The sequence below is a fragment of the Solanum lycopersicum genome, chromosome 8 (assembly GCF_036512215.1).
Source record: "Solanum lycopersicum chromosome 8, SLM_r2.1".
In the NCBI taxonomy this organism is placed as follows: Eukaryota; Viridiplantae; Streptophyta; class Magnoliopsida; order Solanales; family Solanaceae; genus Solanum; species Solanum lycopersicum.
In genome coordinates, this window is record NC_090807.1 from 33,481,126 (window position 1) to 33,506,054 (window position 24,929).

Sequence of the window (24,929 nt, forward strand, 5' to 3'; positions counted from 1 at the left end):
AACATTTATGGGAGCAACGTAATAATTTTAAAAATTGAGTGTTTATGTAATGTTTATGCAATCGTATTTTATTTTTATTTGAATTTATTCATTAATTTACATATTATATAAAATTTCCGTGCAATTTATGATATTCAAAAATTAATGATAAAATATAATTTATATTAAATAAAAAATTTGAAAAAATAAAATTTTTATCACATTAGAATTATATAAAGTTATCATTGGAAAAAAGAAATAAATAATTTATTAAGAAATAAAAATGAAAAAAGAATAATATAATATTAAGGAGAGAGAAAAATATTTTTTTTTAGAGTGTAAAATAGAGAATTCAGTTGTAGTTGGTTATTTGAAAAAATATAGAACTCTATATCTATATTTGTAGAATAAAATAGAGTGAGATACATAAGATGGGAAGGGTAGTTTTGAGAAAAAAGAAGTAAAAAAAAAGAGGGTTTATTTGATAGTTATGGATAATATGTGCTGGTTTTTGTTTCTTTTTCATTTGGTAAGGGAATAAGTGCCTGGGGCCTGGGGCCTGGAGCATGTGTTTCATGCTGTTTATGCTTATTCTATTTGAATGGAAAGACTGTTTATGTGGATCCTAATCCTATCATCATATTCCTCTTGTTTTTCACTCATATAAGTTTGGTCCGTGACCAAGGGCAATCAACGAATTAGGGTTTGTGTACACACAACATTCGGTAACAATGTCTGTTGGGAGTGGAGGAGACAAAACACTGGAGGCAATCTGTTATAGGCGCGGCTCACTTCAGTTACTTGATCAAGTATTCTACGATATTCTCTTTTTATTCCTTAATCTGAACAAGATTACGATTCCTAAGATTGTTGTTTTCATGTTTTGCCACACACTACTTAACATTTGACTATTTTCTTTAACAGCGAAAACTCCCCCTAGAGACTCTTCATCTGGATATCCACGATACAAACGATGCCTGGTAATTTTTTCACTTGTTTTGTTTTCCAAACTTCTTGTATTTCAGTTGCTTTTTTTTTAATCTCAAAAGTTGTTGCTCCCGAATATTCTAAATGATTTATAATATAACAAATCATGAAGTGGAATGGTAGCAGATGATCCTCATGTTTGTTTGGCATTATTGATTCATGAAACATTAATGCTGTTACTCTTGCTAGTGCATATGCTTCCCGGATAAATGATGTGTATGTGGAATTGCCGACTGTTGTGATGATGCCTAATAAGCTTCTTGAATATTGAGTGACCTGCTTTTTTCACTTGGCTTCGCTAGGGATGCAATTAAGGAAATGGTTGTCCGTGGGGCACCTGCAATTGCTATAGCTGCTGCACTGTCTTTGGCAGTAGAAGTTTCAAATTTAGCTTCTTTTGATGGGACTTCTCATGATGCATCAGTTTTCCTTAGTAAAAAATTGGATTTTCTTGTTTCAAGGTAATATTCAACTAGGACTGCAAAAATATTTTTCTGCTTATGTCTCATAATTGTGAAATCTTTGCTGTTCAACTTCTTCCAAGGATCTGATGATATTTTATTTTTTCTATCTAGTCGTCCGACAGCTGTTAATCTTTCAGATTCTGCAGTAAAGCTTAAAGAAGTTATAAGCAAGGCTGCTGCCATAGCCAAAGAAGCCAATTCAGTGTTTCAGGTAATAATATTGTCTTGCTTTTACAAACACTCAGTTCTCCTGTCTAAATATTAACTATTTCATCAGTAATGTAAGCCTAGACTGGAAGAGGGGCACAACATAATTGGGGATAGTTTCACAATAGGAATGTACTAACTTGCTTTATCCTTTTTTTCTGTTGCTTGACACTTCTAACTCTCATCTATTCAATCAGGCTTACATTGAAGCTGCTGAAGTTATGCTGGAGGATGATGTTACTTCCAATAAGGCAATTGGTTCATATGGAGCTAGTTTTATTAAGAATTACCTGACAGACTCTAAGAATATAACAATTTTGACCCATTGCAACACCGGAAGGTACACCCCAGTTCTAGTTTTCTATTTTATTTGCATGGTTGATTGGTTCTTATCCTACTTGGCTTGGCATGGTTTTCTTCCATATCCTATTATCCTCCCGGAAATTGCAAAATATAATTCTGTGACAGGATTAACGAGAACAATTGTGATAAGGATTAGATATCCAGATGGAGTAATTCTTATTTTTCTTGCGTTTCTCAACAGTCTTGCCACAGCTGGATATGGAACTGCTCTTGGTGTTATCCGGGCACTTTATGCTGACGGAGCTTTAGAAAGGGCATACTGCACAGAAACCCGTCCATTCAATCAGGTAGTGCAGAGATATAGTTTATTCTTTTTTTAACAACCCTGGTAGAGTCAACCAGTAGAGATTTTAGCAATTAACCTATTGATGGTTATCCCTTGTTAGGCTGCAGAAAATAGAGTTTTTCAAAAAAAAAAAAAAGAAAATAACTATTGCAGAATAATGCTAATTTATAGCCAACAATATACCCCGTATAATCGCACAAATTGGATCTGGGGAGGGTAGAGTGTACACAAATCTTACCCCAACCCAGAGAGTGTTTCCAATAAACCCTCTACTTATAATAAAGTATTTCCAAGCACTTGAAAAGAGAATACAAAAATGATAGCAGTAACAATAACTTAATAGTGTGAATGTTGCAACATACAACATTTAGCAGAAAGAACAGTTATGCCAACAAAAAAATGTGATTACTGTTGCACAAGAAACATAGTTGATAATTGAAATCGACCACCAATCCTATCCCACAGGAAAGCGAGAGAACGCTTAACTACCAACTTATCTTATATGCTAATATGCAACCTCCAATCCTCCTATTTAAGATAATATCCTCGGTAAGCTCAAGATGGGTCATGTCTTGTGATCACCTCCCCAATACTCCTTCAACTTATATTTACCTCTCCCAATGCTCGCCATTGCCAACCTCTCACACCTCCTCACTAGGGCATGTAAACTTTTCTTCATATGCTCAAATCATTTCAATCTAGCTTCTCTCATCTTATTCACCAAAGAGACCATTCCTTTTCTATCATGGATATCTTCATTCCTAATATTATCTCTTAGTATGACTACACATTAACCTCAACCTTCTCATCTTTGGACTTTCATTTTATAAGCATGTGAGTTCTTGACCTACCAAAACACTATCTTATACAACATAGTTGGTCTAACCACCACTCTGTACAACTTACCCTTAAGTTTTGGTAGTAGCTTGTAAGTTCTCTTCTCTTCTTTTTCTCTTCTTCTTCTTCTCTTTTTCTGTGTGAGGCTGCGAGTGATTCTTTTGTGATTTAATTATGCTTTTGCTTTATATGACTTATGATGATTATTGACTATCTATTTACTGATAATCTAATAATATATTACCTCTGTTCAATTATTTAATATTTTTTTTATTTTTATACTAAATAACACTTTACTAAAAAAAGCGCGCGCTTCGCTCTTCGCTTCTGTAAAGCGAGCCCTTGTCGCTTTTTTCGGCTTCTCGCTTCCCAAAACTCTGTGAACACCAAAGTTAAGTCCCGCTTCTACTACCTATACTGCTCCACCATATGTAAATCCCTCTTTCTCTTCCTATAATGCTCCACCATATGTAATTTCCTCTTCTTTCACCTATATTGTCAATTTTTTTAGCCGTGTCATAGTAAATGTTTATGGTAATTAAGAGCGAAGTGTGTTTCTAGGTATCATAAGTGAACTCATCCCCTTAGCAGTTATACCATAGTATTCTATTGATAGTAACCTTTTACTGGTTAGTGTTAAATTGTCATGACCCAAAATTCAAGGTCATGATGGCAACTACCCGAACCCTTGGTAGGTAATCCATTACTAAACACAGAAACATTATGACTAAATGCGGAGAAATAATCAATAAGTAATTAGTAGTAAAACTCAATATCTTAAGGAAAATACAAAATGATGAAATGAAGCCATCCCAAGACTAAGTTTCACCAGTACAAGAACTCAGTAATAACGAACACAAGGCTAAAATAATAAATTGTCTAGAAAGTAGAAAAGACAGAAAGTAAAACAAAGAAAAAATTGGGCCATCATTTTGGACGCAATGAGCTTACCACAACTTCAAATAAGAAATAACCTCGGATAATTAGATCAATAAGGAACGCTAGTACCAGGATATACATTAGTAAAGATGTACAAGTAGTATGAGTACAAAGACATGGTATTTCACTACGCATTATAAGGTTGATTGAGCAAGGGCAATAACTGTATTATAAAGAATGATAAAAACCCTGCAATTAGAAGAACCCAACAATTAAGTCAAAGCGAGTCTCCTTGGGTATGGAGTCGCCTTTGTCAGGGAGAGCAAGGAGAGGGAGAGCAGTACCTTGCAATGTGGGGACTTTCCAACGTGAATGCAGATTTAATTAGGCTCTAATGTGGGTACTGTATACCGGGTGGGAAACCCCCCCAAAAAAGTAAAAATAAATAAATAAGGACCAATGCAATGACCAATATCCCTACTGTGCACACCCCCATCCATGTGAGAGGGGACCCTTGGAGGATTCACGAGATCTACATACCCCGCTCAAAAGCATTCCATGTCGGGCAATAATAAGCACTTCCTTATATAATACCATCCATAGTAGATCCATCCGAAATCATTTTCTGTTGGCTATAAGTATTTTCTTTCAAACGTTGTTTCCATAGTACAATCTTGTGATCCATGGAATGAATGTATATGCATTATCACAGTAATAAAGTCAGTTTCAAATGCAATAGGTATTTAAGAATGTGTTTCTCCCAACTAATACCATAGGCTATAAACGTCCTCACTAATGGATTTACTTTCAAACGGTGTCCTTAGGCCACATTTAATCAATTTAAACAGATCGTTTTCTTCGAAATCAGTTTACCCATAAGACAGGGAACTGAAATCTGAAATTTCGTAGAAAATGGTGTTCAAAACAACCCTCAAATCATCAAATTGAGTTCACTTAACTTTAGGAGAAAAATCCCCAAATTTCATTACCTATACGTGGTAAATCAACTAAATAAACGACAAATCTATAGAAACATACTCAAGGGGAGGTAGACTCTTACCCCCGCGATTAAATCTTGAAATAACTTCTAAAATCTACTCAATTCAAGCTCAAAATATCCCAAAATTTAATCAAGAATTCTAGGTTCGAAATTAGAATTTAATATGCCTCGGTCTCAGGTGTTCTTCACGACTGCGGAAAATGACTTGAGTCTCGACCCAGACCCTTGCAAATTGCTCCATCTCTGCTTCCGCAAACACAAAGTAGTAGGCAAACCGATCATAAAATACGTTCCTGACAATGTTGAAATTATCGAATCACCATTTCGAGGTCATCTTGACCAAATATTGTTAGTGGTCAATTTTAAATTTAAGAGATGTAAGAATTCCATCCAAGGGTCTAAAAAGCCCCCAATTGCCTCGAGAACCCTGTCAAACATCCAACTAGGTCATAAATTACCCTTTCAATCTAGTGGAATCATCAGAACTTGAATTTGACCTCACCAACCCCAAATAGGACTTTGGTCAAACTTCAAAACTCAAAAACTCTCCCGAAACCTATTCAATCACCTTGGGAAGCATATCACTCATTGCCGCAAGTCATAAACAGCTAACCAATGCTGTGAGAAGGGTCAAACAATTGAAAAAAAAGCGAATAACACATAACCGCCTTGAGGGTCGTGACATGAATATTGGTCTAGTAGCATATTCCATGCATCGATTTTTGCCCTTTTTTTGCGTACTCAGATCAAACAAAAATAGGTTAACATATAATACCTTGGTCAGAGATATCAGATACAAAATCAAGAAGAATTAAACAAGGGACTTGAAAAAGGAGTTTCTAGTCTATTTTTGGTGAAAACTCGGAGTTATTATACTGCTACCCCCTACTCCTGTATTCATCAGCATTTTATTATAGAAAATGTTAAACAACTGCTATTGAACTCCTCAATTCATCAGCATCATATTTGAAGGAACACCAGTAGTTTTAATAGTTATAATTCAATACGACCACCACTCTTCTCTTCTTCCCCATCCCCATCCCCCAAAATAAATGAAAATGTAAATATTAAAAAAGTTAAAGAAGAAGATCCGATCATACTATGCTCCGCCTCTATTGGAACCTCTTATGTGCATTTTGGTTTATAAGTGCGAGAGAAAGATTAGACTTTAGTAGATTAACCTGTGAAAAACATGTTTTCTACTTGATGAATATATACCTGTTCTCATTGACTACAGCTTCAGCAATCATGTACTGAAGACTCAGATTAGGGATGGCAATGGTGCGGGTCGGGGTGGTTGTGGGACGGGTTGAGCTTCAACCCACAAAAATTCAACCCGCCCTGCCCCGCATAGTAAAAATATTGATTTCAATCCGCGAGCGCCAACCCTCATAAACCCGCCCACCCCGTCCCACATAAAAAAATATTATTTTTTCAGCATAAACTTATTCATTTTAATTAGTATATGATTTACTGATTATTGGCTATTACAAAATTAAAATTTGATTAAGCAAAAATTTAGTACCTCAAAAGTTGTAAACCTTTTTAACAACATTTCAAACATATCAGAAAGAAACTAACATTATTATATTATTGAAGTTAAGATGAAATCATGCATTAATATTCTACAAAGATTAAAGCTTAATTTTAATAAACTTGACTAATAAATCTCGAAATCTATACCATTTATTCAGTTAAGTCGCGCCAAATTGTGAATCACTTTTTTATTTTATTTTTATGCATTATTTAGAGCGATTCAAAACAATTTTGCTTTGATATTTAATTTATAAATAATATTTTCATAAGAATACAATTTTAGTTCCAGTAATCATTGGTCATTTTGAAACAGAAACTTTTTTTAGATTTTAAATTTGAGATAGTCCATTGTAATTTTCTTATTAATCTAAAAAAATGGAATAGAAATATTAAGGGGAGATTCTATATTTTGGTATAAAAAAGAAAGTTCGCTTAACATGTTTAATATTTTTATAATTTGCATGCTAAATGTGTAAAGTTTAGCCTTCAGTTCCAGGCTAATAATATAGTGCGAACATGAAATTATTGCCCCCGCCCCCGCCCCAGCCCTGCACCCACAAAAAATTAAGTATGTTGATATAGACCCAACCTGCCCCGCTCCGCCCCGCATCTGTTCAACCCCCCTCCCAACACACATCCGCCCTGCCCCATTGCTATCCCTAAGTCAGATACCTAATATTATATGTTCAACTGAAATTTGATGGTGGACAATACTTCTGATTTGCCTTGTTGAAAGGCTTCTTTGCTTGTTTGATTGTCTGACTACCATTTGAGCCATCCTGCATCAGGCCTCCAACTGGAGACAGTTGGAGAAAGATTACTTTATCATATCTTCTCTTTGTAATATCAGGGATCCAGATTGACTGCATTTGAATTGGTTCATGAGAACATCCCAGCCACCCTTATAGCTGATTCAGCTGCAGCTGCATTAATGAATGCTGGTCGTGTGAAAGCTGTCATTGTTGGAGCTGATCGTATAGCTGCAAATGGTACTTCTGACTTATGAGTTACTTTTGCATGTGCCTTTTGGTTTTGGAACTAGAGTGTTTTATGGAGAGCTATACATATTATTGCAGGTGATACTGCCAATAAGATTGGAACTTACAACCTTGCTGTTTCTGCCATGCATCATGGTATACCATTTTACGTTGCAGCGCCTTTGACTTCTGTTGATCTATCTCTTTCTTCTGGACAAGAAATTGTGATAGAAGAAAGATCTCCAAAGGAACTGTTACATACACGAGGAGGACTTGGTGAACAAGTTGCTGCCTCTGGTATTTTGGTTTGGAACCCTGCATTTGATGTCACCCAAGCTAAGTTGATTAGTGGAATCATCACTGAGAAGGTCAGTCTATTTGTATATTTGCCTCTCACTCCCATTTTTCTGTCTATCCCACAGTTGCACTTGTATGGTGGTGCACTTGGAACACTACACTATTTATGTTCTGGTCAAATAAGTCGAATGATAAGCCTGATAAGTGACTACTATTTGAATAGGGTGTCATCACGAAGAATGGGACAGACACTTTTGATATTGCTGGGTTTGTGCGCAAGACAGCAGGAAATTTGTGATGCTGGTTTTGTTAAATGTTTGTTTAGTTGATATTTCTTGAGCTTTGCTAAACCCCTCCATCTTAGAGTGAGTAAAAAGTACTGACAAGGCAACATCTATTTCACTCCAATAATGTTAATCTATTGTGGTCCTATATGAACATGGAAAATTGTTTTGCTATGGGTAAGTAACAGTAATATGCCATGTCCCCATTGGCATCCGTATTTTGTCAATAAAAATGTTTGTCAATTTAAATATGAGTAGGCATTTCCTCTTATTTTCTTGTATGGGTAATTAGAATGTGACAAAATTATAGCCTCAAGGTGGGCCATGTGAGCCAGATGCTACATTCACATGTAAGTGGTTCAAGAGTTTGTGTCCCGCAACTCTCGATGGGCCACCAACCTCCCGAATTATTGTAGGACAAGCAGTATTTGAATGCACGATAACAAGTGCAAGAAGTATAATAAAGAAAGTAGAATGGTAGTATATATATATATATATATATATAGTTGCCAGAGCCTTTTATTGTAAAGCTTATGAAATGGTAAGAATTGAATGTTAATCAGAAATTGTGGAGCCCTCATTACAAATGTGAAATGGCTAAGCGACTGTTTGTAGGAACAAACTTACTCTCTAAGATGTTCCACTCTCCCATGAAAATCTTTCATGATAAGTGGATGTGCAAGCCCACATCATCCTTAACTGGTTCGACTATGATCCAAGATCATCGTGTCTTTGGAGTAATCATATGTTTTGACATCAAAGTTGAAACTATGTGTCCATGCCTTAACTTAACTGTACACCAAACACTTAAAGATTTTCTTTTCAAAGTAATCACAAATGCAGTACAATGTGTTTAGCATAAATTTCTTGGTAAACTCACTTTCTTAACTATTTCTCTATCATTCCATTTATACCATCTTCTCTCTGACTGGAAATGACTCTTGACACATTATATATCTGTGTGACCAGAATACCATAATATAAGAAAATGAAGATATTTTCTGCTTATTATACACATAAAAATAAATATAAATAAGAACTATACTTTTTTTTTTTTTTAAAAATAATTCTTCAAAATATCAAATCTGCAATATAATAAGATGGTTCACTATATAAACACACTTTTCAAGTCACATTATTCATCAGAATAAAAAAGACTAGGTTAAGATTGATGTTTCAAGAGGAAAAAGAAAAGAACAAAAATAACAAGGGCTTGTTTTATAATATTCACATAATATATACTGCACAATAATAAACAAAATAAACATTTATGTTATTTCTACTTACATTGAACATCATATGTCTTTCTTCATCTTCTGTATGCCGGAACTGGTAAAGTTGGTTCAAGTCATGGAAACAACCTTTTGGAGAAATGCGGGATAGAGTTATGTACAATAAACCCTTGTAGTTCGGTCCTTCGCTCTGAACCCCGAACACATCAAAAGTTTTACTGCACTGGGCTGTCCTGGTATAAAAACTCTTGATCTCAGAGATGGATGCACCCATATATTTAATGATTTCATTTGAACTTATTAGTTTTTCTTGAAGTATATGGGGATTTACATGCATGGCAAATGGACCATACGTTTTATTTGATAGATTTGATCGTACAATATTTTCCACATGAAGCATATACAGCAATTAATGTCGACAAATACAAGTGAATTACGTTGATCAATTATAAAAACCTTAAAAATGAATCCATCAAGCTTTAATTCTCGATCCCTTTCAAGACTCAACTCATACATTTTCTCCATGTTGGTGGTTATATCCATTTTCCTCCACTTCCACAACGCAATCAAATTTGACATCATAATTGTTGTTATGATGACAACAACATGTGGACTTTCTGGTAGAAAAAACATTCCTAGGGGTTCCAAGATTTGACATTGTGGATGGTGCAGAGATTTGTGGATTGTGAATATTGCAATAACAACGTTTAATGCAAGTGTACATGTACGTTAGGAGCCAAAAGAGCCATGGGGAGCCAACCAATATCAATGCTAATAAAAGGAACCATGACTGAGAAAATTTAGGCAGGGTAAGATAGATGACAAGGAATACACCACCAATAACAACACAAATACAAAAAATGAAAGATATAAGGGAAACTCTAAAATCCCCGTCCCTATCTTCCATTAATCTTCTATATCATCAAACAATTATACCTAACAATCAATCACAATGGGTAATTGACAACCAAATTATTTTTTGATTCTTCTTAATTTGTTATGAGAGTTAATCATATTGGATGCCTAACCTAACACACGTTATGCTATTTTGTTCTGACGGAGAAAATAATGGCTACTCATCCAATAGAATCCCCTTATTATCTGACTACTTTTTGGCCTCCCATAGGAATGCATAAAGAAATATTTATGTTAAATATGAAGGTAAAAGGTCTAAAATATCCCAAACTATCATAAATTACAGATATCCTCCGTCACACTTTTGGTACATTGGTTCTCATGCCGTCCAAAAACTATAACGTATATGCCTTTCAGTCTAACGGAAGACTACATAGGGATACGTGACACAATCTTATCCATTAATCCAATGTCAAGTCGGTGAATAAGATTATGACAAGTATATGTCCGTTAGTATAAAGGGTATATATGCTCTAGTTTTTGGACGACAAGGGCACCAATGTTCCTAAAGTACGGCGGAGGAACCGTTTACGATAGTTCGGGGGTACATTTGTCTTTTTCCCTAGTATATATAATACACGGGCAGTTAAAAGGTTTAATAATCAATCATTCCTTAATTTGAGAAGACAGATTTAAAAGTCTCTTTTAAGTGAAACAGAGAAATAGAGTTTAGACTATATTTAATTATTTTGGGACCCTTGTTAACCCTTGTTGTTTGATAGATTCACATTAGGCATAATTGAATCTAATTCACATATTATTGGTCATATTCTCATTGATAATAACTCATGCAGTTGCGGAAGCATTTTATTGATCAACCATTCATAAACTCGAAATAGACTGAGTGGTCAATGCTAATGCATGACCCTGAATGCAAGTCTATAAGTATAACCCCAAATTCATATAGTTTGTATGATTACCGAAGACCGGAATCAATTCTTTGTGAGGATACAATTTCAATCACATTAGTTTATAAGAATATTCATTTTCTGTTATTATAGTTAAATTTACAACAACATAATCAATCTCAACAACTACTATGATTTGAAACCAACAACAAGTTGGATAGTCATATCTATATGTAATTGATGAGTGGTGAACTTGCATTCATTTAAAGCTCTTTTCTTATAATTTTGTGGCACACAGAGTAAGGAAAGAGGCCAATTATGCTTTAAATTGTGTTGTTTTAGGTGTTCTAATGATGGGAAAGAAAATGCTGACCAAAAGTGGAATCACATTTGAAAAAGAGCAAAACCTGGGAGGGAAACACGCCCAAGTATCGCACCTGCTGAGCATTGGTCGCTTAAGCGAACCCGTCAACGAAGTTAAGTGTCCTCTTAAGAGAGAACGTAGTTTTCACTTTTGAAAATTGGGATAGAGAGTCGAGGTCGCTTAAGCGAACTTCAATTCATTTTTGCAAAGGTCGCTTCCGCGAACCTCCGTCACATATGTGAACCTCCGACACTTCTACGAAGCCCTTTTTTAAGACAGGAGGCAGGATTAGAAATTCTCAAGATTTCGACTTAAATTTAGAAAATAGGGTTAAAGTTGGCATTATTGATCATCCAAGAATAATAGAGAGAGAGAGCACTTCATGTAGATAAACACATTCAAAAAGTAAATCTCTTTGTGTTATTGATTAAGGGGTTAAGACAATATTGAAGAGAAGTTGCCTCACATTTCAGTTGTGGATTTGAAGATTGTGTTCTAATTTAGTAATATTTTTTTATTGTTTCTTCATTTTCTTGTTCTTAATTGCTAGAAATGTAGGTATGATGACTTGTATGAAATTGAGGCTTTTGTGCTAGAAATAGACAACAAAAGCTATTTGGTTGTTTGATTAATTATTCTATTGCTTTTGTAGTTCCTTATTTCCATGTTTGATTTCATGAAATAGGTTCAATCTAGTTTTCATGTCTAAATTTATAGGTTGAAAGTACACGCTCAATTCAAGCTTCAGATATACGATTGATGCTCGCAATAAATTGATTGGCATGGAGAATTTGATTGATAATTGAATTTTGACTTTGAATCTTGAATTTGAGATAAAAAAATGAAGGTTTAGGAATTCATATTTGGGTGCAAGACTTCCTTCTAAGAGAGGTCTAAGTTAAGGTAGTGGGTTATTTTGTAATTGAGTGATTAAAATTGAAAAAAGATATCACAATAAAACGCTATGAGATCAAAATCTTTAGCATAATTGACGATGACCTATCCTACCCATTACTGATTCAATGACTATGGATTGAATTTCAATGAATCATTGAGTGTTGATTGAATCTCAAGTTTTCCTAATTCCCACACATTCATTGCTTGATATCGTCTTTGCCCCATTTGAAGTGGTTTTACAAAAATTGCCTTCAATTTGATATTCCTTTATCTTGTATATCTAGGTTCAAGATAGTATCCAGTTAGCCTTTGTCTTTTCAATTGCCATTATATTATTCCTTGTGGGATTCGATCCAGACTTTTGGTTGAGAAGTTTTATTGACGATGACCGTGAAAGTAAAGGGAAGGGGGGAGGGGGTGAACTAAAAAATTCCCTTCGTCGACTTCGTAAATTGGTTAGTCGACTCACCTGTAAGTTAGTACCACAGTAATCAAAGATAAGAAATGCAGCAAGTGAACAAAAAGTTAGTCTTTTAATAGTTTGGAACACCAATGTGGTGCCTACTTCCAGTCCCCTTGGGTTTCAAAGCTTCCTTAAGACATTGAAGTGATCTTAGATGGTACAAGGTATTTCAACTACAAATAAGAAATTCTGTTTTCACACAAACTCAACTCGTATAACCTTTACTCAGTTTCTTCAATCTTTTCTTTTTTCAGTTGTATACTCATAAGTAGGGGAGTACAAGTCAAACCAAACTGAACAACCAATTAAAACCGACAAATAAAACCAATTTAGGGTTTGGTTTGGTTGGTTTGTCGATGTAAAAAACTATAACAACCTGAAAATGACTATGCTAAGTAATGGTTAAACGTACCTAGAATGCATGGATTAGACCGGGTTCACACGGCTTTTTGCGCGTAGAATCAGACCTCAAAACCTATGCACTAGCCAAGCCAACCAACTTGGTGAGTTAGTTGAGCTAGGCAAGGTGAAAACCAACCATGTAGGGCACCCGAATTGAAGAGATTCACCCGGATGAGTTTTTACCGGACTTGAAAGGGATAATCTTAGGTTTGGAAGGTCTAGGTGTAAAATGGTCTTTTCAAGGCTAGGGGTAGTATTGTAATTATCCTAAGTATTTAATTAATTAATTAATTAATTCAAAGAGGAGGGAATTCGGGTAGGTTGGCCGAATTTGACACTTTTTCGCAAGTTAAGCTTCACCCGGATTTGATCCTTGGTGGAAGCAATGTTAAATTTATTAATTTATATTAATGGATGATTTAAGTAAGGGCATAATTTGTAATTTCACCTAAGCCTTCAAAAAATCTGATTTTATTAATTTATGTGGAATCCTAGTTTGACTAATTCCAAAACTAAATCTCCTAATCCTAAGCTACCACTCATTCTCACAAATCTCTCTACTTCTACCTCACTTGCAAAATTAGTCTTCAATACAAGAAAAAAACATAACAAAAAAATAAATTTCATCAAGAACTTGAACGCTAAAACTCAAAAGCAAAATAAGCTTGAAAACGAAAAGCAAAAACCAAATTCTCGATGGATTATGCTTGTGATTTTGGTGGTGAGACGTCGGCTTAGTGGGGGGGGGGGGGAGGGTTTAGCAACAGGTAGAACATCTTTGAACGACTTCAGGTATGGGTTTTCTTCCCTCTCGGTCCCTTACCCAAGAGACCCCTAAGGCTCAGTCTATTCACAATCGAAAACTATGGTTGTCCCTGTTGCATGCCCCTGTCATTAGATCCTTTGAAAAATTCAAGTATGCATTGGTATGACTTTTGGTAGATGATATTAGGGTTGATTGTGATTACGTGTCTGAATGTGTATTCAGAATTATGTAGAAATGAATGAGGTGTTCCGAAAATGTGAAGTTCGTTAACTTGATTGTGCATGTGTGTGTCGTGAATTAGACACGGTTTGAAGCTTGATATTGACATGTAAAAATGTTATAAATTATGTGTATACGAATATGTTAAAAACGTGATGTTCATATGAGTTCAAAGTTGCTGAATTGAATGATAAGTCTTGACTTAAAGTAACCTTTAAAATGCACCTAAGGATCTCCCTAAAAACTACTTGGAATGTCTTAATGTTTAACGTGAAAGAAGGTGAGAAAATGGATTGCAAAAAGGTGATCAAATTTCTAGCTTTTTGGATATTTGGTTTCGGTCAGCTTACTATAAAAAAATTTAGTTTAATTTTTTTAAAAAATGCATGAGGTCAGTGGAGATTGAACCCAAGACCTCACCATATACAAGTTATAAAAAATTAAATAATAAAATGAGGTACCGAATGAGAAAGTAAGGAGAAAACATAAATAAAAAATAGGGTGAGGTTGTGAGGGAATCGATCCCACACCCTCTTGGTCTAACCAGAGAAATCTAGAGAATGAAAAAGAAAGGAATGTGTGCGTGGGGATTCAACTTGGGCCCCCCTAGACAAAATATTTAAGACAAAAAATCAAGAAAATAAAAGAAAGGAAGTGTAGGTGTGGGGGATGGATCTACGGTTCCCTAGCCAAGAATTTATGTCAACAAAAATTATAAAGAAAATTAAGTGTTATACAAGGGATTTGAAAGAGGGTTCCCTTTCCCAATTCCGTATTGACACATAAGTCGTACGTGAATGAATGATTAAATGAATGGTGCCTTTAAGGATCGAAACTGAGATCTTGGCATACTTACAAGATGCATAAGTCTTGTACCACAAAACCTTGGGTAAGTATGAATCACTTAGACAAATTACGAATGAAGCCTCATGGATTGTGTGTGTGGACTCATAAGTCCAGCTTACATTTATAAAGTAAGTGAACCTAAGATGTTATCTGATGAATGATGTGACCCAAAAAGGGTTAATTAAGAGTGTGAAACACACTAAAAGGCCAAGTGCACTGGCATATGATGAAATGAACATTCATGTAAAAAAAAAAGGGGTGAGTAATTATGAAGGGCTAATGTGCTAAGGCTAATGATGTGGTGACAATATGATAAGAGGCTAATGTGAAATATGAGAGCAATATCAAATGAGCCTAAGTAAATGTTACCAAAACGTACTCACCTATGAGAGTGTAAAGTTAATGAAGAGTGAGATGAGAAATAATCTAATGAGCTATAATGTCCTCATGCTAGAAGACAACTTCTATTATGTATGAGATGAATATAATGGAACTTTATACTGAGCCCCGATAGGCTAGCTATGAGTGTCGATTCCTTCTTTTAGGAAGGTAGAGGTTCGTGTAATCCTAATGAGATGAGATTGTTCGTCCATACGGGTATGGATCTCTTTATATATCCTAGTCTTTGAACCTATGCAGCTAATATAGGGATCTAGTAGGGTTCAACTCCCTATATATGCTAGCATATTTTGGTTTCACTTTGACCGGTGATTCCACCTCTTTTTGGTGTGAGGTAGACACTGGATTTAATGATGCTCACATGATCTATGTCAGTTAAAGTTAAAGTTCCCAAAGAAAGAATGAGGCCAGCCTCATGTAATGCACACAGTGAAATGAACGATACTAAAGGTGTTTGGGTAGGATAATTAAGAGGTGAACTAGACTTATATAAAGACACTAGGTCATTCTTGGTCATTCCACAGTGAACCCAATGAGAGTCTTAAACTACATCATTAGGTATAACTAGTGTTTAAACTAGCCTATGAATGAAATAAGATGAAGTACATATGAATGAATGAAACAGACTCTGTATTTGCTAAAGAAGGATCCCTAGTTGAGGTCCCGTATATTGAGCCCTCATTTGGGATGTCCTAATGTTAAGTCCATGGTTCCAGGGTGTCATGGCATATGAACGAATGAAATGAAATACAATATGTGCTATGTGTAATATGTTATGTGCTATATGCAATATGTTATGTGTTGTGTGTAATATGATATGTATAATGATACATGTTACTCTCATGGCATGACTTTCCTAATTCGATTTTGGCAAGTCCATTGACTTGACTTTCCATAACTCATATCGTTAGGAGAGAGCTATTCTAAATCATGCATGACCGTGGTGTGTGCTTGTATATACCTATAGTTAGTACACATGTGTACTAGTTCCATACATTTATCTACTTTTAGGTGCAGGTGCAGCTTGACGTTAGAGCTTACGAGTCGACGCAGAAGTTATTTGGACGTGGAGATTTCATCCAGATTTGGTAGGCCCTCATGCTTTTGAGGATGCTTACTAATTTATTCTAGCGTAGACGAAGGCTTGAGCTAGTGGAGTATGTTCCGCTAGCGTTTCTTTCGTATTTACTATCAGACGTTGTATTGGTGTCATTTTGGCAACTCTATAATTATGACTATCTTTCATTTGATTTTCTTGATTAAGATGGTTGTTGTGAACTCTTATGATTTTTCGTAGATAGTATTATGCGAGATCAATGTTTTCCAATATAAAGTTTAAGTAAACAAAGTTCAAATTTTCTGCTAAAATTAACCTAGATGAAGTAACGACGACGTATGTAGGCTTGTCTGAGAACTCTGAGAGGTCAACGACGCCGGTCTCGTATAGGGTCTAGATTCCGGTCATTAAAAAACCGATCACTCTTGATTTGGTTTGGTATTCAAAAAGAAAAAGTCAATCGAAATCAAACCAAATTGACATAATATAAATATAAAATTTTATTTTATTTATAGATAAAAAATAATTATTTCTAATCTACTTTGTTAATATATTATTAGTTAGTTTATAGTTTTCAATGTTTATATATATTATTTCAAAATGGGATTGTAAAATTTTGCAAATATTTGATTTTGTCCAAAGATCAGAAGTTACAATAATATTGTTATAGTTTTTAAAATTCGAAGTTAACAATTTACTTTATAAGTATTTTATTTTGTATTCAATTTGATTGTAACCTTTGATCTTATTAATGTAACTTACTGAACGTTCGACATTCCAAAAAAAAATATTTTTGTACTCGTGTAAGTTTTACTTTCTTTTGAAGATTTCTATCCATTTAACATTTTTTATGTTTAGATTATTACACATGTAAGTGAAAATATATTTTCTCTTTTTTCAAACACCGTATACTTGTAACAAAACAAAAAAACCAAAAAACAAAAAGAATCCAAAAGAACCGACTAAAATTAAAAACGAAAAACTCAATTTTATGTGGTTTGATTTGGTTTTTGGATTTAAAAAATTGATATAATTCGCTTAGTTTATTTAATTAAAAACCAAACTAAACCTCTCTATGTACACCACAACTCATGATAATACAATGCTTTTATGAAAGACAATAAAAGAAGTTAGTACAAGTTCAAGTGAAATGCATCATTACAACTGATGCCGAGACATGCATTATATAGATTTGGAGGACTTTGCTATTTTATGTACACCCAAGGATATTTGGATCAAGTATCTTTGATTTTTTCCTTGATTTGATCCTGATTGATTTGCAGATTCATGTCCATATCAGATATGTGTATGAGCAAATCGAATTCTTTCTTGCATGATGTTCTCGTTGAATCTTGACTGATCTTGATGTCTTGATTTCATCTACTAATTTATCTACTTGAATCTTGGCTGATCTTGATAGCTTGCTGTCATCCATGGATTTCAATTTCTCCTTTACTAATCTCGAATTCTAGTTGATCTTGCTTCCTTTGATGCATAATGTCTTCCTTGATTGATTGAGAAGATATTTTCTTTGTTGGCTGATCTTGATCCTTTAGTGTGTCCTTTGATTTAAGCAGATTATCTTCCTTGATTGATTGAGTGGATATTATCTTCCCTTTTAATATGTTGTGTGCTTAACTCGTTTCTCTTTCTTTTTATATAACAAGTCACAAGTCATTATCAAAATTTCCGAACATGTAAAGCTATCATATCACTTATTCTTTTAACTAGTTTTGGAGGGTTATTAGAGCATTATTAATAAACTTGAAAAACTATCCCATATAACTTATGGATTCGACTTCAACCAAGTTGTATTACTATTATTACATACAATCCTGTTATTTCTTCTCCTTTTTGATGATACTAAAGCGGGAGAATGCTGCATGTTGTTTATTATTATTTTTCTGTTAGTGCATTATAATTGTTGTTAGCTACAAGACATATTGTAATAGGGGCATAACATAAAGGGGGAGAAACTACCATTCTAGAACTACTTCCAAACACCAGCAATACTAAAGCTTTATGCACATATTCAGGGGGAGAAAGTAACACACAAGTTGATTACAAAATCTTAGGGATGTTTCATTCCATAAATATCGTCATCATAAAAAAGGGGAAGACTGTTAGTGCAAGTTTTAATGGTAATGAATTGTGTGAATGATTGTATGTGCAAATCTGATGAGGCGAATTGAGTTGCAAAAGTCATATGTGAACCCGTAGAATCTCATATTGACTATGCGATTTGTTAGTTGAACTGTTGTAAATGATCATTGCATGTTTGCAAATGTGGTTAAGTCTTGTTTGATATTTGCGATGAATTCCATGTTTGGTGAGGTTAACTTCAAATGCATGGTTGTTCATGCCTAGAATTCTCCTTATTGGTCCAATTAGCTAATGTTAGTAAATGATAGAGATGATCTTAGGCACAATTTATGGATAGTGAATCAATTTTGCCATTATACCTCTTTGTGACTACCTGATGAAAAGTGTGAACCTATCTTGGTACCACTTGTGACTATCCTTTTATTTTGAAGAAACTTGAAAAATGACCCCTTTTCGTTCCCACCATTAATCTTCATGAGGCATTGGTTGTTATAAATATCCAACTTAGGAAAATCCTAAGTTAGGGGTGTGGTGAAAAAGGAGGTAAATCAAGAAGTTTGAGAAATCCCCCCTTTTTGAAAGATCTTGTTGAAAAAGATGGAACCCCTCCACAAAAAAGAAGAGAAGAAGAAAGATAAATGACAAAGATTGAAAAAGAGAAATACTATTGAAATAAAACGTTTGAAAGGAGAAAAATACATGGGGTAGCCAATATTAAGTTGTGCTTAGAAAAATAGGGTTTGGATTTTGAGAAATGGAAAGTGTTGTAGAGAAGGTGAAAAAATGAAATGCATGCCATGCTTCATGAAACTAGAAGTCACTAAGCCTAAATGATCATACCATTACCCTCATCCCTTTACAAGTCTTGAAAAACCTTTGTGATCTTGAATGAAGGTATTATCATGTTGACTGGATAATACTGGCAAGCCTATAGGGAAGGATCATGCATGTGTTTGTCTTTTAGATAGTGAGAGTAGTTTTTGATTCTGAACTTTTAAATTTTATGAGCGCTGTGTGAGCATGGAATCTTTTTTGGAGTGAGGGAATTCACATGATTTTTTGAGCCTCAATTTGCATTTGAAGCAAGCATTGTCAAATTTCGTCCATTTGATGATGTTTACTCAGAGTTTGAAACTTAGAGTGCACAACTGGACATTGCATGTGTAGTTTGAAACTGTTGTATGCATGTATGTTGAGTATTGAATAACACTATCTGTAGACATCCTTATTGAGCTGATTGATCTTGAATTTTACTTGAAGACAAGAAAAGGTTTAAGTTGGGTGTTGACGTCACACCTTGAGAGTACACCATAAAAGATATGGCACTCTCGGAGTGCGACAAGGCGTACTTGACCTCTCGGAGGTCTTGTACAAGCCCTTTGACATCATTCATTGCTCACATGTATGAAAAGTTGTGTGAAATTAAAACTTTTCATAGGAAATATCTTAAAACAACTTTATAGAAATCCATAGAAAAATACTAAGTCTGAACATATGCCAATCTTAGACTAAAGAATACATGGGACAAGGCTCATACAATACGAAATATTCAATTACCTAGTCTATTACAATACTCGAAATATAAGAAGTCTAAAGATAGTTATGCCCTCTAGTCAAGTGAGGACATACTTCAACTTTTGCTTTGAAGAGTCCTAGTTTCCAAGCATGCTTCAAGCTAGATCTCACCTGCTAGCCACACCTTTAGAGATAGAAAAAAAGTATGGAATTAGTACAACACATGTACTAAATATGACATAATGCATAAAATCATGAGAAACGAACATCTATGAGAAATATGCTCTTTTTGATTAAAACTTCATAGTATAAGCAAAAGAATCACATTTAAACCCCAAACATCACATTTAGAACACATTACAAATTATATTCAATTTATTAGCACATTACAGTAAGGTCACAGTGAGCTTACAGTGACTTCAATATAAGTTCACCTATGATTCACATATCACAATTTAGCATAAAATATACATCAAAACACTTAATTATAATATCCTCCTACCAAAGGTAATTCTAAGGCTCACTTGAGTGAGTTATGAAGTGATTGCGCATACAATATCTTAACACACACCTAAGAGATTCTTTAGAATACCTAGGATAAGATCATCCTTACTTTATTAACAAACTTTCCTTTCTAGAGTTATTCTTAAGACTTCCCTAGGTAACACATGAAGAGACCATTCCTATTCCTCCTTCACACCTTAAATAGGCATTCCTTAAAGTCACGCTAGAATAGTACTTAATTATTAACATGCTTTTCAACTTAAATCATTAGCTTCATTAGTTCATCCGAGAGATATTCAACACATAAGGACATTCAAGTAATGGCCTTGGACAAGACCTATGTACTAACTCACTAACATCTTCAAAGCCTAATTGTGCAATGTCTAGACAGCATCACATACCACCACCTAAACTTCATAGAACTTCTTCAATACTAGTAGGTATCCCATATGATGAGAATAGACAATAACCGACATAGGCCATACTAGATATGCATGGAATCCGGAGTCATGAACCTAATCCGATGGAGAGCATTTACTTACCAATGGTAGAACTAAGACACATCCCATGTAGGAACATGGTTAAGGAATATCGAGGGTTTCTTAGTTCTCTGAAGTCATCTTAGTTAGAGAAACTTCCCAAGCATACTAACTAGGTGCTATCCTTTGTTCTCATAGAATATTCCAATAAAGGAGTACATGAAGAGGTTCCATATCTAGTTCATAACCCAATCACATGACACCTTACCAAAGAGGGTCCACTAAGGCTACCTACAATGGTCAAGAGGATAGCTAAATCACTTTCCTAAGGATGATTTTATGCCGTTACAACCAACCAAACTTAAGTCCACCATTCACACAAGAAGGATACCATTATGACTTTCAACCTTAAGGATATCATAACCTTACTTCTAGGATGAAGGTTCCACATAAAGGACATTCTTAGATATGTTCAAGGTCACATGTCAATCACATTGTACATGTATCAAGTAAGGGACACAAGTATACCAATATAAGACATAACATACTCCACAGATAGCATATCATTCAAGAAGCACACATACATAACCAATATAATCTATAGGTCACCCTATTCAACACTATAATATCATCAATCTAAACCATCACAAGTATCATATAATTCAACAAGAAGGATCATACTTCAATCTTGATGTAATCCACATAACAACCTCACTATGGCCTACTGGAGACTCCTACCATCAACTAAGACGAATTCATACTTTGACTCCACATAAAAACATAGTCATCAAGACCTTCAAAATACTCACATAATCAATTTATAAAATGATAAAGCCATAATAAATAAAGTAATGCCGACAAGGCCACATTAATTCCCAATTCATAAAGTAATGCCGACAAGGCCATATAATTCAAAACTATATCACATAAGCACCACAACCATAAGTGGACCATACCAAACATCATTACTACCTAAGACCTATACTACACAATATGGAGAAAGTTAGATCAACAAACCATTAATCCAACCTCACAACTTCAATCCATAGCATATTCAGCCAACACAATATACGAGGCTCTTACCAATAACCATAGTTTACAATTCAACCCAACAATTACAATATACAATTAATCAAAGATCATACAATGTGAATTAATCAAACCAGGTCAGCCTACTTACAATTCTATCATGATTATTTCCTAATTCAATAACCCTAATCAAACTAAATAAAAATTCAATAGCATTAAGATATAATCAAATCACCCATAACATAATTAAAAACTAGGATTTTATGAATTACATAGGTTCATAGAGTAATTGGGCTAAAATAATATAATTCACATCAATTCAATCAATATATAATGATTCATAATGTTTTATACAAGAACCCATGGTTAGATATCAAAATTGGACAATTTCATCTTTGAAAGACTTTGGAAATCACTTTGATGTTTGGATCCTTGAAGAAAAGAGATTCAGCGATGAATACCATAGCTAAATTTATGCTAGACCATGACTTTGATGAATAATTGATGAAGAATCACCAAAGAATCTTCAATCCAAGCTCTATCTTGAGTTTTGGTTTCAATGGAGTTCTAGAGAGTTTCTTAGAGATTTTGTCTTTTGATTCAGAATAATGAATTCATATAGGTGTTTAGGACTTGTAAACCCACTTAAAATACCCAAAACACCCCTAATAAACCACCCATTTATTTATTTGGACGTGGGGTGAATTTCCCAATTAACCCCTACACTTTACTGTGAGCCTGCACAAAAATGCAGTCACCATTGACGGTTGTCAATCAACGACCCTTCCTGGCACGCCATCGATGGATTCGGAGACTTGTCCTTAGGAGATTAAACTCCCTTGGCTAATTCTTCACCTACGCCTCCCACCTAGGGGTGTCGTTCAGTCTACTGGGCGTCGATGCCATCCGTAGGTGAGGCTTGTTTAGACAACCTTGCCTCACAAGTTGGGCCCTTCCGCAAGGACTCTTGGTTGGTCATTGTGGATTTTTTGGGACATTTACGACTTGAATATGTCCGTGTACATGTAAAGGACCTCCCACATCAATTTCATAAAAAACAAATACGTAAAATTCAATGAAACACAATTAGACACACAAGCACGTTTCAAGACAAACCTTTTCGAACGTCATGAACGTTCTTGGACGTTTGACCTCCAAACTTCAAGAAAATTTAAAAACTTCTAACCTCATTCAAACCCATTTTAGGTCTTTGAAACATTAAGACCTAAGTGTTAGGCTCTAGTTTCACCTAAGTCGTTTAATAGGTGTTACCTTCTGCCCCACTTGGACAACATTCATCCTCGAATGACACTTGCTTCTTTTTAGGTACTTTCAAGAGAAAAGACATTCAATAATAGCAGCACATAACCATACCACACCATACACAATACACAATTTTGAATCAACACCAATTTCACATAATCTAGAGACTCACAACATAACAAGAAGTTAGAAACTAATCTACAACTCATTATGCAATTAGGACTCACTTTCTTCATTTTATATAGAAAGAACTCATTCTACATTCATTTTCATGATCATATACATAGGTTCTATACACACTATAACCATTTTCAATGAAAATCAATTTATTTATTTTTACAAAATCTTTACTGTGACTATAAATTTCTTATAATGAACATGTTAAACAACAAAGTGAACTATGCTCAATTTTCCCAAAAATGCAACTATTAAGCAATTGAGTGATAAAAGCATGATAATATAAGAGACAAAACCATTTAAACTCATATTACCACATAATCATAACTTCATGAAATGCATAGTGTAAGGAATTCATGAAATTTAATTCCAACAAGACTCCTAAACACAACGCAACATGCTACTATGACTTTCTAACTCTCAAGCTTGAGTTGAATAGAAGAGAAGTGACTAATTCAAAACTCCACTAATAACCATAATCCCCTCACTTAGAAGGAACTCATAACAACTAAAGAGAGAAGCTATAGCTTACCAACATGTTCATCATCATCCGACTTTGATCCCCTAGACCAGAGTGGATAAAAGCGAGCCTTCATTGGAACATCATCACCTGGAACACTTGGAGGAACTTGCTTACCTTTCTTTCCTCTATCCGCAATAGTAGGACAATCTCTCAACATATGTACATCCTTACCACAACCAAAACAATTCATGGTACCAACTAAACATTTCCCATAATGCTTCTTCCCAAAAGTAGCATAAGTAGGCTTACCACCTTTACAACCACTGCCCTTCTCAAGTTTGACCTTAGGAGCACTAGGTCAATCTTGCGTTGGAGCTCTCTTCTTGAACCTAGGTTGGTTTTGCTTATTACATCCACCCCTCTTCATATTTCTAGTAATTCTACCAAGTTTGGACTCTTCAATGGATTTAGCATACACCATGAGCCTAGATAAGTTCATGTCACAATTAATCATGGCCATACGACACTCTTATTTCACAAGGTTGGCAACACCGGTCACAAACCTACTTCTCTCATCCCTAGGGTTAGACACCACATATGGAGCATACCTAGACAACATAGTGAACTTCAAGGAATACTACTCAACACTCATATTGACTTGCTTGAGATTGATCAAAATCTTCCACCTTTACCTCCCTCTTTTCTCAGGGTAAGTACTTTCCAAAGCAAGCCTCCTTAAGCTCCTCCTACTCTATAGGACTGAAATTAACCAGCCTATTATCATTCCGTTAAGTGTAACACACTTGATAAACCTTCCTCAATTGGTACGAAGCTAACTCTGCCTTCTCCTTAGAAGTCACACCATGGTACTATACACATTATATACACCTTC

The 24,929-nt window shown here is 34.8% G+C and overlaps 1 protein-coding gene across 1 annotated transcript; it reads left to right on the forward strand.

The window, feature by feature from the left end:
* Window positions 1-312: 312 nt before the first annotated feature.
* On the forward strand, window positions 313-8,347 carry LOC101266846 (methylthioribose-1-phosphate isomerase). Its single transcript, XM_004244811.4, has 9 exons — window positions 313-788; window positions 904-959; window positions 1,269-1,427; window positions 1,542-1,641; window positions 1,835-1,977; window positions 2,182-2,287; window positions 7,389-7,527; window positions 7,615-7,883; window positions 8,036-8,347. The coding sequence occupies exons 1-9, from the start codon at window positions 711-713 to the stop codon at window positions 8,108-8,110; spliced, it is 1,125 nt and encodes a 374-aa protein (XP_004244859.1). The 5' UTR covers window positions 313-710; the 3' UTR covers window positions 8,111-8,347.
* Window positions 8,348-24,929: the final 16,582 nt, after the last annotated feature.

Coding starts and splice junctions, on each gene's coding strand:
- LOC101266846 (XM_004244811.4), top strand. CDS start 711: ATGTCTGTTGGGAGTGGAGGAGACAAAACACTGGAGGCAATCTGTTAT. Junction 789..903: donor CACTTCAGTTACTTGATCAA/GTATTCTACGAT, acceptor TTTCTTTAACAG/CGAAAACTCCCCCTAGAGAC. Junction 960..1,268: donor CACGATACAAACGATGCCTG/GTAATTTTTTCA, acceptor TGGCTTCGCTAG/GGATGCAATTAAGGAAATGG.